Here is a 16,316-nt window from a genome sequence, read left to right as displayed (position 1 = left end):
TACGCTACCAGAGCTCCTTGTGCGCACCAAAATGCTGGGTGGTGCAAATGGTTTGTGCTCAAACCTAACAGTTGGCAGTTGAAACCCACCCAATGGTGCTTACAGAAGCCATCTGCTTTGTTAAGATTACAGCCTAGAAAACCTTACGAAGCAGTTCGGCTTTGTAACACACGAGGTCACCCTGACTTGGAAGTGGCTCCATGGCAGTGGATTTGGTCTGGGGTCTGTTGTTTAGAGTGTGCCTGGCTATGTGAAGTATAATCTTCTCACCTCTCTCACAACACCCTGCTGGTGAGGTGGCAGCTGTCCTTGCTTCATGTGTAAGAAGATTGAGTTTAAGAAATGCTCACTCACCTCACTAAGGAGCAAGGTCAGGCTCCTTTACCAGGACTGCCCCTGCTTGACCTGTTTACTCCTGGGTGAGGGCCCTTCTGGTCCTGGACAAATGGGTCATACATAGTTACTGGTGCAACATGATGGGGAGAGATGTGGCATACTGCTGGACAGAGGTGGACAGGTGAAGGCAGGGCATCTGTGGTGGGGTAAGTAGCAGATGAGGAAAGATTTTGGTTAAGATGTGGCTGTGAGATCCTCAAGATCTGAAATATTCTTCCATTCTTTTCTGCATCCTCAAGTCTTTCCATGGGGCCTGGTGGATCCTCAATATACATGTGTTGATTGGGTGGATGGAGAAATAGACCAATGGATTTAGGATTCTCAATATACATGTGTTAATTGAATGGATGGAGATACAGACGGATGGGCTGAGGATCTTCAATACTCATGTGTTAATTGGCTGGATGAAGAAATAGACCAAGTGGCCTGAGAGTTCTCAGTATACATGGATTAATTGGATGGATGGATGGAGGGATGGAAGAGTGGATTGAGGAAGGGCATGGTGACGATCGGCTTTGCTTTTTAGACCATTGTGTTGTTGGTTGCCAGAAGAGTTGAGTCCGGAGACAGGATGGTGGTGAGGCTGGTAGGCCTCTTGTGACCATTCTCTTTCCCTGAAGGTCTGTCTTTCTCTACACAGGTGATGCTCTTGTAGACCCTTCCTGGCTGAAAACCACTTGTCTCCAAGCACAAGAGAGCCATGGGCAGACTTGGAGGGAGTCCAGTGGCCTTCCTGCTCTGGATGGTCCTGCTCTGGAGTAGGGGCAGCCATGGCCAGGTACAGAGAGCAGGTGGGTCTTCTGTACAAAATGCTTGTCCGTGTGTCTGTCTGTGTGTGTAAGTGTAGGGTGTGGGTGTATTATACATGTGTGTTCTGTGGTGTGTGTGAGAGGGAGTGTATCAGTTGTCCAAGAGACATCCTTCAAATGCGTTTGTGATGATCACTAGTGAAGCAGGTGTGTGTGTGTGTATGTGTGTGTGTGAGTGTGTGACAGAGAGAGAGCACACTGGGAACTGTCGGGGGGTAGCAGGATAAAGGGGAACCTTCATGGGACTGCTGGGGGCAGATGGTGGCCCAGAGGGAAGTAGTCACTCATGGGAGGTCACAGGGCCTTCCAGTAGGGTCACAAGGTCAGGGTGCTGGCCCCTAATTTCATCAGAGCTCTTTTTACCTCATATCACTTAATTCTCACATGTCCATGGTCCAGTGTATTCCTGGCCTCCAGGTGAAAACATACTGAGAGCTATAAAGGGCTCCTGGTGAGGCCTCCAGATAAACAAACCTTCCATACCTTAAAACACATTTACTCTAGGATTACAGCCCCAGGCTGGGCCCTAACTGCCCCTCCACAGTAATTACCCTGAACAGGTCAGGGACACTGGTGCCCCCAAAACAACAGGATGAGCTTTTGTGTCCAAGAGAAAGCCTCCCCAGAAATGATCTTTGAATCCCCACATCCAAGCAATCCCCCACCCCCACTTCAATGCCAGTCCTGTGGAAATCAGCCCCCAGGGGTCTAATTCACTTCTGTCATGCATCTTGTAGCTTGAACTTAAACATTGAAAGACTAAGGAAGTGTCAAAATTTTCAGAGTGATCTTATCTAGGCTGGGATAGGAAAGTATTTAAGTTGTATGTGTGTGAATGCAAATAGCTTCATTCCCTTTTTTTGTTTGTTTTTTTTAATTAATTGATTGATTACAAATATGAAATCAGAAACTAGGAAGGCTATAAAGAAAATCATAAACTCAACCACAGGAGACCCAAAGGACAGCACTGGCCGGTGGACAAAGCTCAGCAGGAAGGAAGGACGAAGGGGACCCCAGGGAGGAAGTGGGCAGCATGCTGTCATATTGTGGGAACTGCAGTCCACATACGAAACTAAATGGGTGCCAACTGCTGAATGGAAAACCAGTTTGCTCTGTACTCTAACCCACATCACAATATATTTTTAAAAGGGAAGAACATTATAAGAATCACTAACAGTTTTGTTGTATGTTCTTCTGTGTAAACACTGAACTACAGTTGTATACATAGATCCACACAGTGCAGGTTGCGTTTCCAGAAATTCTGTCATGCATGTTTGGTATATAGCTTTTTACACTCCATGTTGCATCGGAAAAATGCATTCATGCACATGAACGCAGCCTCTTAATCCCCATCCTGCAATGGTAGCCCAGCATTGTCCAGTATGAATACATATGATTGTTATTTACATAGTTCCACACGGGCCACCTTGCAGATAGTCTGCGGGGTTTTGCTTCTAAATACCTTGGTGAATTTCCTTATGAATTCTGTTTTTTCCTCCTCTTGTTTGATTGCTTTCTGAGGACAAGTCACTATATTTGTAATTGTGTATCAGAAGACACCTTCCTTTAGAAGGCTTTGAAGCCCCTGAGGATGACAGACCCCGTGGCCACCTGTCCCATGTATGAGTGTTGAATCTCCTGTGCACAGGCACTGTTAACATCACTGGCTTTTCTTTTTACCTTTTCCAACCTGATGTTGTTGTGAAATGCCCTCTAGTCCATTCCGACTCATAGCAACACTGTATAGGGTTTCCAAGGAGCGGCTGGTGGATTTGAACTGCTGACCTTGTAGTTAGCAGTCCAGTGCTTATCCAACATCACACTAGACCAACCTGATAGCTTCACAAACATGAGGGGAGGGGGGTTCACAAAGTACATGTAATTAAAAGACAACATGATTTTCCCATGAACTCTCTGAAGCCCCCTTGTATGTAAGAGTTCGACTACTAGCTGAAAGACAGGTGCTTTAAACCCACTTAGAAGTTCTCAGAAGAAAGGCTTGGCAATCTGCTTCTGAAAGGTCACCACCTTGAAAACTCTATGGAATATTAGTGTGAGTCAGAATTAACTTGAGTCTGAAACCACTTGACAAGAAACAAAAGTCAAGATGTGGCAGTCTGTTTCCATAAAGATGTACAGACTTGGAATCCCAATGGGGCCTTTTGATTCCATATTACTGAAAATACGCTGTTATATTGTGAGGATTGAAATCCACGTCACGAAACAAAATTTGAATGAATTGTTGGGTGGAAAACCATTCGGCTTGAAGGCAATAGGTTTTTTTTGTTTTGTTTTGTTTGGGATTGAGTCCACCCAGATGCATGGCAAATTTACTTCCCCAAAACCAGTGCTGGAAATCCTATGAGGAATAATGCAACTCACTAAAATCCACTGCCACTGAGTAAAGTCCTATTCATAGCCACTCTATATAGGATTTCCACAATTGTAAATCCTTACAGGAGCACAAAGCCTCATCTTTCTTCCTTGGAGCTGCTGGTGGGTTTGAACCACCGACCTTGCAGTTAGCAGTCTAATCTTTACCCTACAGCCCCACCAGAACTCATTAGAACTTTTCATGAGTAAGAATAGACTGAAAGACAACTGGTTTGCATGGTTTATTTAAAAATATATATTACACTGTGGTTTACCAGAGGATTTACCAGTGGGACATCATGTGTGGTTAATCAGAGATGGATTGACTCAGTGGCTACAGCAATGGGCCAATGGGAGAGGATGGTGCCGAGCTGGAACAGGCTGCATTCTGTTGGGTTGGGCATGGGTTCCTTATGAGTTGAAATTGATTAGACCACACCTAATAACGGCACCAAACAAACAAAAAGTAACATAAACACTTTAACAGGGGTTAAAGTAGTGGTTACGAATTGGGCTGCTCATCTCACAGTCAGCAGTTCGAAACTACCAGCTGTTCCGCGGCAGTAAAATGAGGCTTTCTGCTCCCGTAAAGATTTATAGCCTCAGAAACCCTGTACAGGGTCACTATGAGTCAGAACCGACTCCACGGCACATAACAACAACAACAACAACATCCCTATGTAGATGGATGGCAATGCTGACATTGATGATATTCTATGATTGCTTTTTCTGAAATAAGCATGCCTGCTTAGAAAATAAAAATATATGGAATTAACTCTTTAAGTAAGGAGCTCTGATAGCGTAGTGGTTACAAATTGGGCTGTGAACCTTAAGGTCAGCGGTTCGAAACTACCAGCTGCTCCGCTGGAGAAAGATGAGGCTTTCTACTCCCGTAAAGATGTACACCCTCGGCCGCTATGGGTCAGAACCGACTCGATAGCACATAACAACAACAACAACAACAACTTTTTAAGTAAGATTTAAAAAAGTGTAAAGTGTTTGGCACATGGTAGGCCTCACGGATCCTAAGATACGCAGTGACACCTGCGAGAACCAGCCTTCACAGGAAGACTACTTTTCTGGCTTTCGTAAGTTTTCTGCTTCTGACAGGGTGCAGTCATAGTACTTTACTATGGCTCATTCTAGTGGAAAACATCTGGGCAGGTTCTGACTTTCACAGGTTTTAGTCTATGATGTTGAGATTCACTGTATCATCAATGGAATCCATCTCCCCAGCAATCCGGAAATGCCGTCCTCATGGCCTGTTGACAGTCGGGGCTCGGCAGCTCCCAGGTTAGACCAGGAGACAAGGTCCCCCAGCTATTGAAAGGCAAAGTGGGTGTTGGTGTCAGGGGTGTGTGACTCGATGGTCCCCTGCCCAGACCCCTTTCACTCAATCATTCTTTCGTTCCGCCCTGCAGGTTGCAAAAGTGTGCACTATGACCTGGTTTTCCTCCTGGACACCTCTTCCAGCGTGGGCAAGGAGGACTTTGAGAAGGTGCGGCAGTGGGTGTCCAACCTGGTGGACACCTTTGAGGTGGGCCCCGACCGCACACGCGTGGGCGTCGTGCGCTACAGTGACCGGCCCACCATGGCCTTCGAACTGGGCCGCTTTGGTTCAAGGGAGGAAGTCAAGACGGCCGCGCGGCTACTGGCCTACCACGGGGGCCACACCAACACGGGGGACGCGCTGCGCTACATCACCAGCCACAGCTTCTCCCAGCAGGCTGGTGGCCGGCCCGGCAATCGCGCCTTCAAGCAGGTGGCTATCCTGCTGACCGACGGCCGCAGCCAGGACCTGGTACTGGACGCCGCCAAGGCCGCGCACCGGGCGGGCATCCGCATCTTCGCTGTGGGTGTGGGCGAGGCACTGAAGGAGGAGCTGGAGGAGATCGCCTCGGAACCCAAGTCCGCACACGTCTTCCACGTGTCCGACTTCAATGCCATCGACAAGATCCGTGGCAAGCTGAGGCGTCGCCTGTGTGAAAGTAAGGGGGTCCCTTAGCAGACAGGAACAAGGTCACCATTTCCAGAGGCCTGTTGTGGCGCTGTATGATAGGTAGGAGGAGCCTAGATTCAGTTCATCTTCTACCCCTGGGAGCTCGCGTCTTTCCCCACTTCCCTTCTGTAAGCCTGTTGGCTGTTTAATTACTGAGCAGGTTTTCGAGCCCAGGACAGAGCACGCTGGTTAACAATGACCAGTGGCTGTTCCCTGAGTCCCAGGGCCCATGAAGAAATCATCTCCATTTTATGATGACTCCTTCAGGCTTCGATCAGCATGGCGGATGTTACAAAAGGTGCCCATTGCTTTCTCAGCCACAGAAGGCCCCTGCCCTCTGTACGACCACCCCTTGTTTAATTGCTCTTTGCTTTGCTGCACTTTGCAGCTATTCCTGCAGTTTTACATACTGAAGGGTGGTGGTCACCCTGTATGGAGCACATCTGTTTGGTGTCATCTTTCCAACAACCTGTGGTCACTTCATGTCTCTGTGCCTTATCTGAGTTCTTCTCACAATCTTTCAAACTCTTTCATTGTGCAATTGCTCACTTCATAGACGAAGGACTGGTGTTAGTGTCACTTTGTTATAAATTAGTAAGCCAGAAAATGACACACGACTCGGCTTCCGGCAGCCCTTGCTTTGTCTCGCTAATCTGGAACTAACCTGCCTTATCTCTGAAGTATGCATATGCCTCTCCCAAGGTCCCTCACCCCTGCCCTAGGTTCCTGAGGCAGTCCTAGGCTAGCCCCTGTCTGCCACTGTGCCAACTCCTGCCTGTCTCTGCTTGGCTGGAGTTCCCAGGGGACCCAGGCTCACCTCTGCTCTCTGCAGCTCTTGGGGCAGAGGCTGAGGACCAGCCCACAGCCTCAGCTGTAATTAGCTTTCTCCACCCGCTCTGTCGTGGTCACCAAACAACCTTTATATAGCTTATCGGCCGCTGTAAGTGAGCCTGTGGAATGCCAGCCACAGCTGAAGGGCCTCCACCTACTGCTATTTTGGGGACACCATGGTGGTCCCCTGTCCCATCAGGCAGGGAGTGTGTTCCAGGATCTTGTTTTTTGAGCTCTTGAGTGGGCTGTTAGTGGGGATTAGGGTCAAAAGAGGGTCTCTCCTGTCTTTCCATGTGCTTGTCTCCAACGCCCTCTGCTGCGATGTGCTGCCAACTGGCTCCATGTCAGTCCCAGGGAGAGTTTAGAGTCTTGGATGTTACATTTGCCAAAAGGACAGAGAAACAGAGAGAGAGGAGGAGAGGGAAGGAAAGAGAGAGAGAAGCGGGTGTGAGAGAAGGAAGGGTGGACACTGAGATATTTCCTGTGAGGGAAGATGAATTTCATTTTCCTCCTTTAGTGTTCATGTCAGCTGTTCTGAGGGAGAGAGGCCTGCCAACCTACTCCTGTAAAGATCACAGCCTAACAGCCCTATGGGGGCAGCTCTTCCCTGCCCTGTAGGGTCCTTGTGCATTGGAACCAACCTGACGGCACCTGACAACCACACAAGTCACTAGAAAACCTTTATTTTTAAATTCAGATTTTGCATTTGAATAAGTATATGTCTCTGTGCACTTTATTTAGAACTTCAGGGTCCCCCAAGGTTCCCAGTTGCCTGTGGTGTGGGCTTTGCATCTCTACAAGTTTGCTTGTTGTAGGGATGCGTGCACTCAGGCTAGGAGTGGACGCTGGGATTTACTGAGGCCCCCCTTCTCCCCTGCCTCACACACACACACACACACCTAGCTTTCACTGTGGGTCGCAGATAGGCCAGGTCACGTGGCAATTTAGTTGATTATGACATTTGCTTGACAACATTTTGGCAGTTGTTTCTTTTTGTAGTGAAACAGCATTCCAGCAAACAACTCAACAGCACTTACCAACAACAAAATAACATCTCCCAGGATGATGAAACTCTTTTGCACTTTGGACATGTTGTTAGGAGGGACCAGTCCCTGGAGAAAGATGTCATGCTTGGTAGAGTAGAGGGTCAGTGAAAAAGAGGAAGACCCCCAATGTGATAGGTTGACACAGTGGCAACAACAATGCATTCAACTATAACAACAATTGTGAGGACGGTGAATGTCGGGAAGGGTTTTGTTCTGTTGTGCACAGAGTTGCTGTGAATTGAACCAATGAGAGGGCACTTAACAACAACAACATATCCCAGGAATTGCTCTGAGACACAGGATCGTAGTGGTGAATGAGCCTGCTTTTACAGTGTCACTTAGCTTTCTAGAAAGGAAGGGTGATTACTACTAAATAGTCAAGTAAATTGGCAAGGGAATCCCATACAGTGATAGACGCTTGAAGGAAATAAAACAGGCCCTTGTTCCAGTGTTTTGAGTGGGTAGGTTAGGTGAAGGTCTTATTGTTTTTGACCTTTTATTGTGAACTGAGAGAAGGTTTACAGAACAGATCATCAGGTTTACATTTAACAAATCACATGCACTTTGCTTCATTACAATGATTGCAATCCCCTCCACGTACCAACAGTTATAGTATTTGCCTCTGTCCACTTAACTCTTCTCTGTGTCTCCTGCTACATGAAGGTCTCTTTGAGGAAAGAAAAAATGAGTTGATCTGAGAATGACATGAAGGAGCCATTATATTAGCCTGATGGACTGAGTCCCGGGCAGAGAGAACTATCTGTGGAAGAAGCAAAGGACCTGAGGTCCGAGCAAAGTGCACCAAGGCTATGGTGCTGGAGGACAGCGATGGGGAACTTCCAGGAGGCAGACCTAGAGGGTCAGACCTATCTGGACTAACGTCCCCCTAGTTCAGACACTGATCCAGGGGTCGGTCACAGGTCTTCACTCAACAGGCAGCAATTGTTGTTCATGACCACCTTTCCCTCGACCCTGACTTATGAAGGACAGGACATTACCTGGCGTTGCATCATCCGTAGGAGCACTGGTGTGTTTGAGACATTTCTCTTGTTTTTGCTCATCCTCTACTTTACCAGTCAGGATAAACTCTCCTAGAAATTGGTCTTTTCTAATGACGTGTCCAAGCTTAACCAGAAGTGTGAGAATGGCGCAGGTCCAGACGGTGTTTAGTTCTGTTGTGTATAAGGTCACTAAGAGTCAGAAGCAACTCTGTGCCACCTAACAACAATGACTAACAGCAACATGTCCAAAGAAAACCAGCTGGAATCTCACCATCTTCATGTCTAAGGAATATTCTGGTTGCATTTTTTCAAAGGCTGAGTTGTATGTTCTTCTGGCAGTCCACAAGTCAAACACAGAGTTGTTCTCCAACCCCCTGTAATAACCATTCCCCTTGAGGCTGTTTGGTGGCTTGTCTGGGTGGCATATCAGGCCTGGGAACTTCTTTGAGGCTATGCCTCCCTCTACACTGTCTCTCTGAGAGCGCAGAGACCACGCCTTTCTGACCACACGCTGGCTTTCATACCACACGCTTCTGCCCAGCCCAGAGGCTCATGGTAAACTCCGGACACACGCACACATCTAGGGACATGTGTGGCCATGAGGTGACCCACCCAGCTATTCCTTCTGGGTGGATCCAGAGGCCATCTGGGTCGGCCACGTAGATGTCTGTGGTTTGGCATGTGGGACCTACTCAGCCTCAAGGAGCAATTCACTCCTGCATCCCCACGGTTAACCTAAAGGTCACTGGGAGGTCTTCTGAGGCCGTGTGTGCTGACAGATACCAGCTGCTAGATGTAGACATTGGGTTAATTATTTCTGACGACATGGTGCAGAATTTGATTAAGAAATGAAGGAAAATGATGAGAAATTAAAACCCGCCCATCACTTATGTTTGATTTATGTAAATCAAGGAAGAAAAACATACTTTTCCAGCTCTGTCCGAACAGATCCAAGGCTGGACGTGAGCCTGGGTACTTCAATCCGTGCCCCTGCCTGCCTCCTGCTTCTGTCTGAAAATCAAAAAGAAGGCGTACAACCCCAGAGGTCCTCAGTTCCCATCACGGTACACAGCCTCGTCTTATTCTTCATAAAGAGCCTTCCCTGGTGCTTCCGTGGGCTAGACATTGGGCTGGAACCCCTATCGAGGGCTTACTCTGGGTCAGAATCAACTTGGTGGCAGTGGGTTTGTCTTTATCCATCCTAACAAGCCTGTCTTATTCAACTGTGAGGACGGGGTCGTCATTTCTTTAAGCATTCCTGGATTGACGATGATTCCATTGGCTTCCAGGTTCTGGGTTGCTATAGCAACACAACACGAGGCTATCTTGGGCTGGACTCTGTGTACATGTAGGCATAGTCCTGGAAGTAGATCCCAGGTATGTGAAGTCAGAGCACATGAACACATGTGAGTCCATTAGGCGTGTGTGGGCAGCGGAGGCCGGAGATGCCCTGGTCCTGCCACAGCATGTGAGCTGGGATACCTGGCTGGCCCCGAGCTCTGCTTCCTTACTCTCTAAGAAATGTGAGAGCACCCCACCGCTTTCTGTTCCAGTCCTTCACTATTAAAACAACAAACCCACTGCCCCAGAGTTGATTCCACACATAGTGACCCTATACAGCTGTGAAAAGAGGAGAATGAGTTAATGCCTGGGCAGTGCTTAGCAAGGTCTCTTTAGACCCTGAGCATGTGACATGCCAGTGTTTGCTGTGTAGGATAAGCACTGGAGTGAGAGATGAAGTTTGGCCAACTTGGCCTCCAAGGAGCACTCTGGCTGAACTTCTTCCCAACACAGATCTGTTTGTTCTGTTAGCAGCCAATAGCACTTTCAATATTCTCCTCCAACACCATAACTCAAAAACATCGATTCTTCTACAGTCTTCCTTATTCACTGTCCAGATTTCACATGCAGATGAGGTTATTGAAAATACCATGGCTTGGGTCAGGCTCATCTTAGTCCCAAACTGACATCTTTGCTCTTCAATACTTTAAAAAGGTCTTGTGCAGCAGATTTGCCCAATGCAATATGTGTTTTATTTCTTGACTGCTGCTTCTGTGAGTGTTGATAGTTGATCCAAGAAGAATGAAGTCCTTGACAACTTCAATCTTTTCTCCATTGATAAGAATGTTATCTATTGGTCCAGTGGTGAGGATTTTTGTTTTCTTGACATTGAGATGCAATCCATACCGAATGCTGTGTTCTTTGATCTTCATTAGTAAATGTTTCAAGTCCTCTTCACTTTCAGCAAGCAAGGTTGTATCATCTGCATATCGCAGGTTGTTAATGATTCTTCCTTCAATCCTGATGCCACATTTTTCTTCACATAACCCAGCTTCTTGGATTATTTGCTCAGTATACAGGTTGAATAAGTATGGTGAAAGAATATAATCCTGTCACACACCTTTCTTAATTTTAAACCATTCAGTGTTCCCATGTTCGAACAACTGCCTCTTGGTCCATGTACAGATTCTTCATGAGCACAATTAAGTGTTCAGGAATACTCATACTTCACAATGTTGTCATAGCTTGTCATGATCCATACAATTGAAAGCCTTTGTGTAGTCAATAAAGCACAGGTAAACATCTTTCTTGTATTCCCTTCTTTCAGCCAAGATCCATTGGACATTAGCAATGGTATGTTTAGAACAATCTAAAAAAAATTTAAATCTAAGTGTCCAGAACATGTGCGGAAGTGAGCTGCCTGTCACAGGAAGCAATCAAGCCAGATGCTCATCAATCATGAATCTCGTAAAGGAAATCAGTCCATTCAGGAAGGGAAGATCTGCTGCTTTGATCTAATGTGGGGAAAACCAATGTATAGTCTATAGGCCAAATCCGACCAATTGTAAATTTCTGTAAATGAAATTGTATTGGAGACCAGCCATACCAATCATCTGTATTTGGAGGCACAAGTGGTTGGTGCTTTGACTGCTTGCCTACAGTTTGTACTTCCTGAGTGAAGAGCAAGTCCCACGGGACTTGAGAGTGCCCAATATAGACTGGCCACATGTGACGGTGATTCTCATCCATTGCCCATCTGTCCTTGAGGACCCCACGGCCTCTCAGACTCTCAGTTTTCTCATCTGAGACATGGATCTATAGACCCCCACCTTGTAGCCATGCCACAAGCATTGTACTCTTGGACTCAGCAGATATTTATTAGCTGTTGTTTTAGTTGTTATGGTGATTCTAATAGAACTGCCATGCGGAGGTGGCCCCAAAGAGCAGGCATATATTTCCAGATAGTTCTGGAAGCTTTCATTCCAAGTCAGGGTCTGTGCCATATTGTAGATCCATCTTTTTGGCATGCCTGGCCATTCCTGCTTCTTGTTGGTTGTTAAGTACTGTTGAGTCACTTCTGACTCATAATGACCCTGTATAGGGTTTCAGAGGGGCAGCTGGTGGGTTTGAACTTCTGATCTTGTGGTTCAGAGTCTAATGCTGATCCTACAGCACCACACCAGGAGTCCTCTTGTGAATCCTCACAGGACATTTTGTTTTCTAAAGCTTGTATCTGTATCTAAAATCCCAGTTTTGTGGCATTGTCTCCAACTCGTTTGTGACCCTATAGGTCAGAGTGGAGCAGCCCCATAGGGTTTCCAAGGTTGTCATCTTCAGGGAAGCCCACTGCCACATCTTTCTCCCACAGAGCAGCTGGGCTGGTGAGTCCCTTTCAGTTAGCAGCCAGATCCTTAACCACTAAGTCCCGAGCTCCTTGTCTGTGTCAGATCTGTTTTTATGTCCATCAGCAGTGACTGAAATAGCACTGTGGGCTAAGCAGTGGACAAAAGGCTGGTTTGAACTGCAAGGTGGGTGGTTCAAACTCACCAGCTGCTCCTCAGAAAGCCTACACGGGGTTGCTATGAGTGGGAACCAGACAGTCTACACTTAGCAACACTACCAGTAACAGCTCTGATCTGGTGGTGGTGGTGTGCTGTGGAGTCGGTTCTGACTCATAACGACTCTGTACAGGGTTTCTGAGGCTGTAAATCTTTATGGGAATAGAAAAGCCTCATCTTTCTCTTGTGGAATGGCTGGTAGTTTTGAACTGCTGACTTTGAGGATAACAGCCCAACTCGTAACCACTACACTACGAGATTAATATAACAAGGGAAACTTCTTTCCACCCACAAGCATTAAAACAACAGAGTTGATTCCACACATAGTGACCCTATACAGCATTTCCTAGACTGTAAAAATTATAGGAGCAGATACCCTTGGGGTGGTTGATGGGTTTTGAAGCTCCAACTTTGCAGTTAGCCATCCAATGCCTTACCAACAGTACCACCAGTGTCCCAGCCATATGGGAGAGGATTCCAGTACATATTTTGGGATGGGGTTCCGCAGCTCACTCCCTCACAAATACTGAGCCCCAGCTGGACATTGTGAATGTGTGGTCATGGGACTACACTGGGTAATATGATCCCCAGGGTTCCTGTCCACATAAAGTTTATATCTTAGCCAGGAACAGAACAACACAAAAATGAACGTTGAATGAAAATTAGGCCTGGAAGCTATAATACATGTTTTGCGGGACACTGACCAGGGAGGCTCTGATAAAAGAGAACAAAAGAGGCTTTCCTGGAGGCTGTGCAGTTAAAGTGAACAAAAAGGAGGAGGAGAGCATCCCAGGTGGAGGGAACTCTATACAAAGAGGGGGCAGCATCATTGAGAAATTCCAGGACATCGGCACCGAACATACCTGGAGAGAACACAGGACAGTGAAGATGGACCAGTAGAGAGGACAAGCAGTGGTCAGCTTTCTGGAGCATCTTGAGAGAATAGAGTAGTGGAAATGGACCAGTAGAGAGGACAGGCAGTGGCCACCTTCCTGAATCATCTTGAGAGAACAGAGTGGTGGAAATGGACCAGTAGAGAGGACAGGCAGTGGTCACCTTCCTGAATCATCTTGAGAGAACACAGGGCAGTGACTACGGACCAGGAGAGAGGATGGAACAGTGGCTGTGAGGTCTTGTGGCCTGGCCATAGGAATGATTTGGAGTTCTATTTGGATTTCAGTGGTGAGCCATTGCAGTCTTTGTTGAGTTTCATTTTAAAGTTTTTGTGAACTGTAAGAAATGTTCTGGAAGTGCACACAGCCTGTTCAGCTTGGTGCGTTGTTACAGGCTGAGCATACTCTGGAGGCCCGTTGAAGGAATGTAAGCAAGAGAACAATTGCTGGCTTATTTACGCTGGAAGTACACATGTGCTGTTAACTAGAAAATGGATTGGAATGAGCACTGCATAGACTAGGGAGTAGCTCAGAGGGTCCAGGTGGTTGTTATCTGTCATTAAGTGGGCGCTTGACTCACAATGGGATCAGGCTGTGTTTGTGGTCTTTAGATGTTTGGAAGTAGTTTACCAGGCCTTTCTTCCTACTCCCTCTTGCTCTGTGGAAAACAATTTGGCATCAAAGCCCCATGCAGGCTCACCCCTCTGTCAGCAGATCTTCAGGGAGTAGTGTCCCAGAGGCACTGGGTGGACAGAGTTGATGAGTTCTGCAACCTGCACTGGTCCCACATGGGAAGTGTGCACTGGAGGTGAGCTGGTGCACCCAGCTAGGGCTCAGCCCCAACTCTGGAGGCTCTGCCTTTCTGCCTGTACCAGCCCAGCTGTTCCTTTTTGATTTCTGGAAGCAGCCATGATCACATGCTGTACTGGAATCCCACACAGGAATGCAGCCCTTGGCCATTCCAGGAATCCTACCCTCACCCCCGAGGGACAGGACCCAGGAGGGAAGGAGGAGGAGCTTGTGCTGGCCACGCCCATGTCTGCAGGCAGTGGAGACCCACCTGTAGGGCCCAATTGGAGGGGCCCAGAATCACCCTCTCCTGTGTTGGGCTCCAACTGTGGGACACACATGAATCTGGCTACAGTCTGACCCCAGGTCTCATACTTTTGGAGCAGAAACAATGAAAACAAACAAGTTGAGCTTCTTTGTCCTCCCTCCTGGAGACCTGTAGGACCCAAGGGGAGAGGATGGGATGGGGGATGGCCAGTGTACATCCAGAGTGAGTCAGGGTCAGAGCGGCACCAGGAGCCGGGTCTCAGAGACCGCCTGTGGCCCTGTCTCTGCCTGCAGTCTTCTCCACTCTAGTTAGAGAGAAAGGTACTGCCAGCCTCCTCTGAATGCAGGTGACAATTGGTCCTTCTTAGGCTTTCTATTTCCACGTCTGCACAGAATCGGGGTGTGTTTTCCTTTCACTTTTAGACCTGCTTGATAAGCTTCTAACTAGGATGGAAGCCAACAGAAGGTCCTCGGGGATTTCCACCTTCCCATCCTCCACATCTCCACATCCTGCAGAGTTCAGGGTACGTGGGTGAAGGGATGTGTCCCCAATATCGTGGGCTCCATGCAAGAATCCACAGGGACTGAGGGCCCCATGCCCTGGGTACTTTGTGCACTCAGACCTAGTGGCATAGTGGTGAAAGTGCTCAGCCGAGGACCGACATGTTGGACTTCAGGACTCCTTCCCTGTCCTGTGGGTCAGTTCTCCCTCTGACTTTTCATCAGCTTTGCTTCACTCCAGGGAGCATACATGGGGTGGGCACAGGAGAGTGGCCCCGTGAGAGTCTCTTGCTACAGAGATCAACATCCTTGCCTGCTGCACACCAGAAAGCATCCCAATGTGCCGGACCCCCATGCCTCACAGACCCCCGTGCCTCATACCTGCTGCAGGTGCCCCTCTGGAGAAGAGACGAGGAGAGAGGGGCGGCAGCTGGGCTTTGCAGTTCTCTGCTGGTCCCTGTGGGGTTCTTTCTGGCATCCTTTGCATGTCTCCATCAGCCGGCTGCCTCTAAAGCACAGAGACTTCCCCTCAGATCACTTGGTGCCCTGACCACGCCATCCACAGTCTAGAGCATGGGGACCCAGTGATCCCTATGTAGAGGACCAGGATTCTGGGGAGGCAGCCAGTGCCTGGCATATCCAGATCTAGAAGGGGTGCAGAAGTCTCTGGCAGTTTCTGGAATTGACACGGCTGACCTGGGTGGAGCCTGGGGCTCCTCTTTTTTTTTTTCTTTTTTCTTTTTAACATTTTATTGTGATTTGAGCAACCCATATGATGCACTGGGTTAAACATTGGGATGCAAACTGGAAGGATGGTGGTCTGAGGGAGAAAGATGAGGCACTCTGATTCCCTAAAGTGTATAGCCTTGGAAATCCTAGGTAGCCGTTCTACTGTCTTTTAGGGTGGCTATGAGGCAGAATTGACTTGATGGCAATAGTTTGGTTTGATATTTCATTGTGCAGTCTGTCAGTTTGTTGTACCGTGGTGGTGTGTGAGTTTCTGTGATTCTGGAAGCTACGCCACCGGTATTTTAAATACCAGCAGGGCCACCCATGGTGGACAGGTTTCAAATGACCTTCCAGATTAGGAAGAAGGAATGACGAACTAGCTCCAAATATTTAGTCACTAAAAACCTTATAAATAGCAGGGAAATATATACATATATATATATATATCGCCGGAAAATGAACCCCTCAGGTTGGAAGGCACTCAAAATGCAACTGGGGAAGAGCTGCCTCCTCAAAGTAGAGTTGACCGTGATGACACAAATGGAGTAAAGCTTGTGGGAGAAAAGCCTAGAGGTCCTTCATTTGCTGAAGGGGCACAACTCAAAATGAAGAGAAACAACTGTAACATCCATTAATAATCAGAACATGGAATGTACATAGTCTGAATCTAGGAAAATTGGAAATTGTAAAAATTGAAATGGAACGCATTTCACTGATATCTTAAGCATTAGTGAGTTGAAACGAACTGGTATTGGCCATTTTGAATCTGACAACCACATGGTTTACTATGCTGGGAATGACAAATTAAAGAGTAATGGTGTTGCATTCATGGTCAAAAAGAAC

The 16,316-nt window shown here is 47.4% G+C and overlaps 1 protein-coding gene across 1 annotated transcript in view; it reads left to right on the top strand.

The window, feature by feature from the left end:
- The first annotated feature begins 1,096 nt into the window (after window positions 1–1,096).
- The window catches only part of COL22A1 (collagen, type XXII, alpha 1), a 283,964-nt gene continuing 268,744 nt past the window's right edge, over window positions 1,097–16,316 (top strand). The window contains 2 exon segments of the mRNA XM_006830721.1: window positions 1,097–1,187; window positions 5,000–5,566. Coding sequence (XP_006830784.1) covers window positions 1,097–1,187; window positions 5,000–5,566 — 658 coding nt within the window.

This window comes from Chrysochloris asiatica, unplaced genomic scaffold (genome assembly GCF_000296735.1).
Source record: "Chrysochloris asiatica unplaced genomic scaffold, ChrAsi1.0 scaffold00001, whole genome shotgun sequence".
NCBI classification, from domain to species: Eukaryota; Metazoa; Chordata; class Mammalia; order Afrosoricida; family Chrysochloridae; genus Chrysochloris; species Chrysochloris asiatica.
This window is presented reverse-complemented; position numbering and strand designations above follow the sequence as displayed.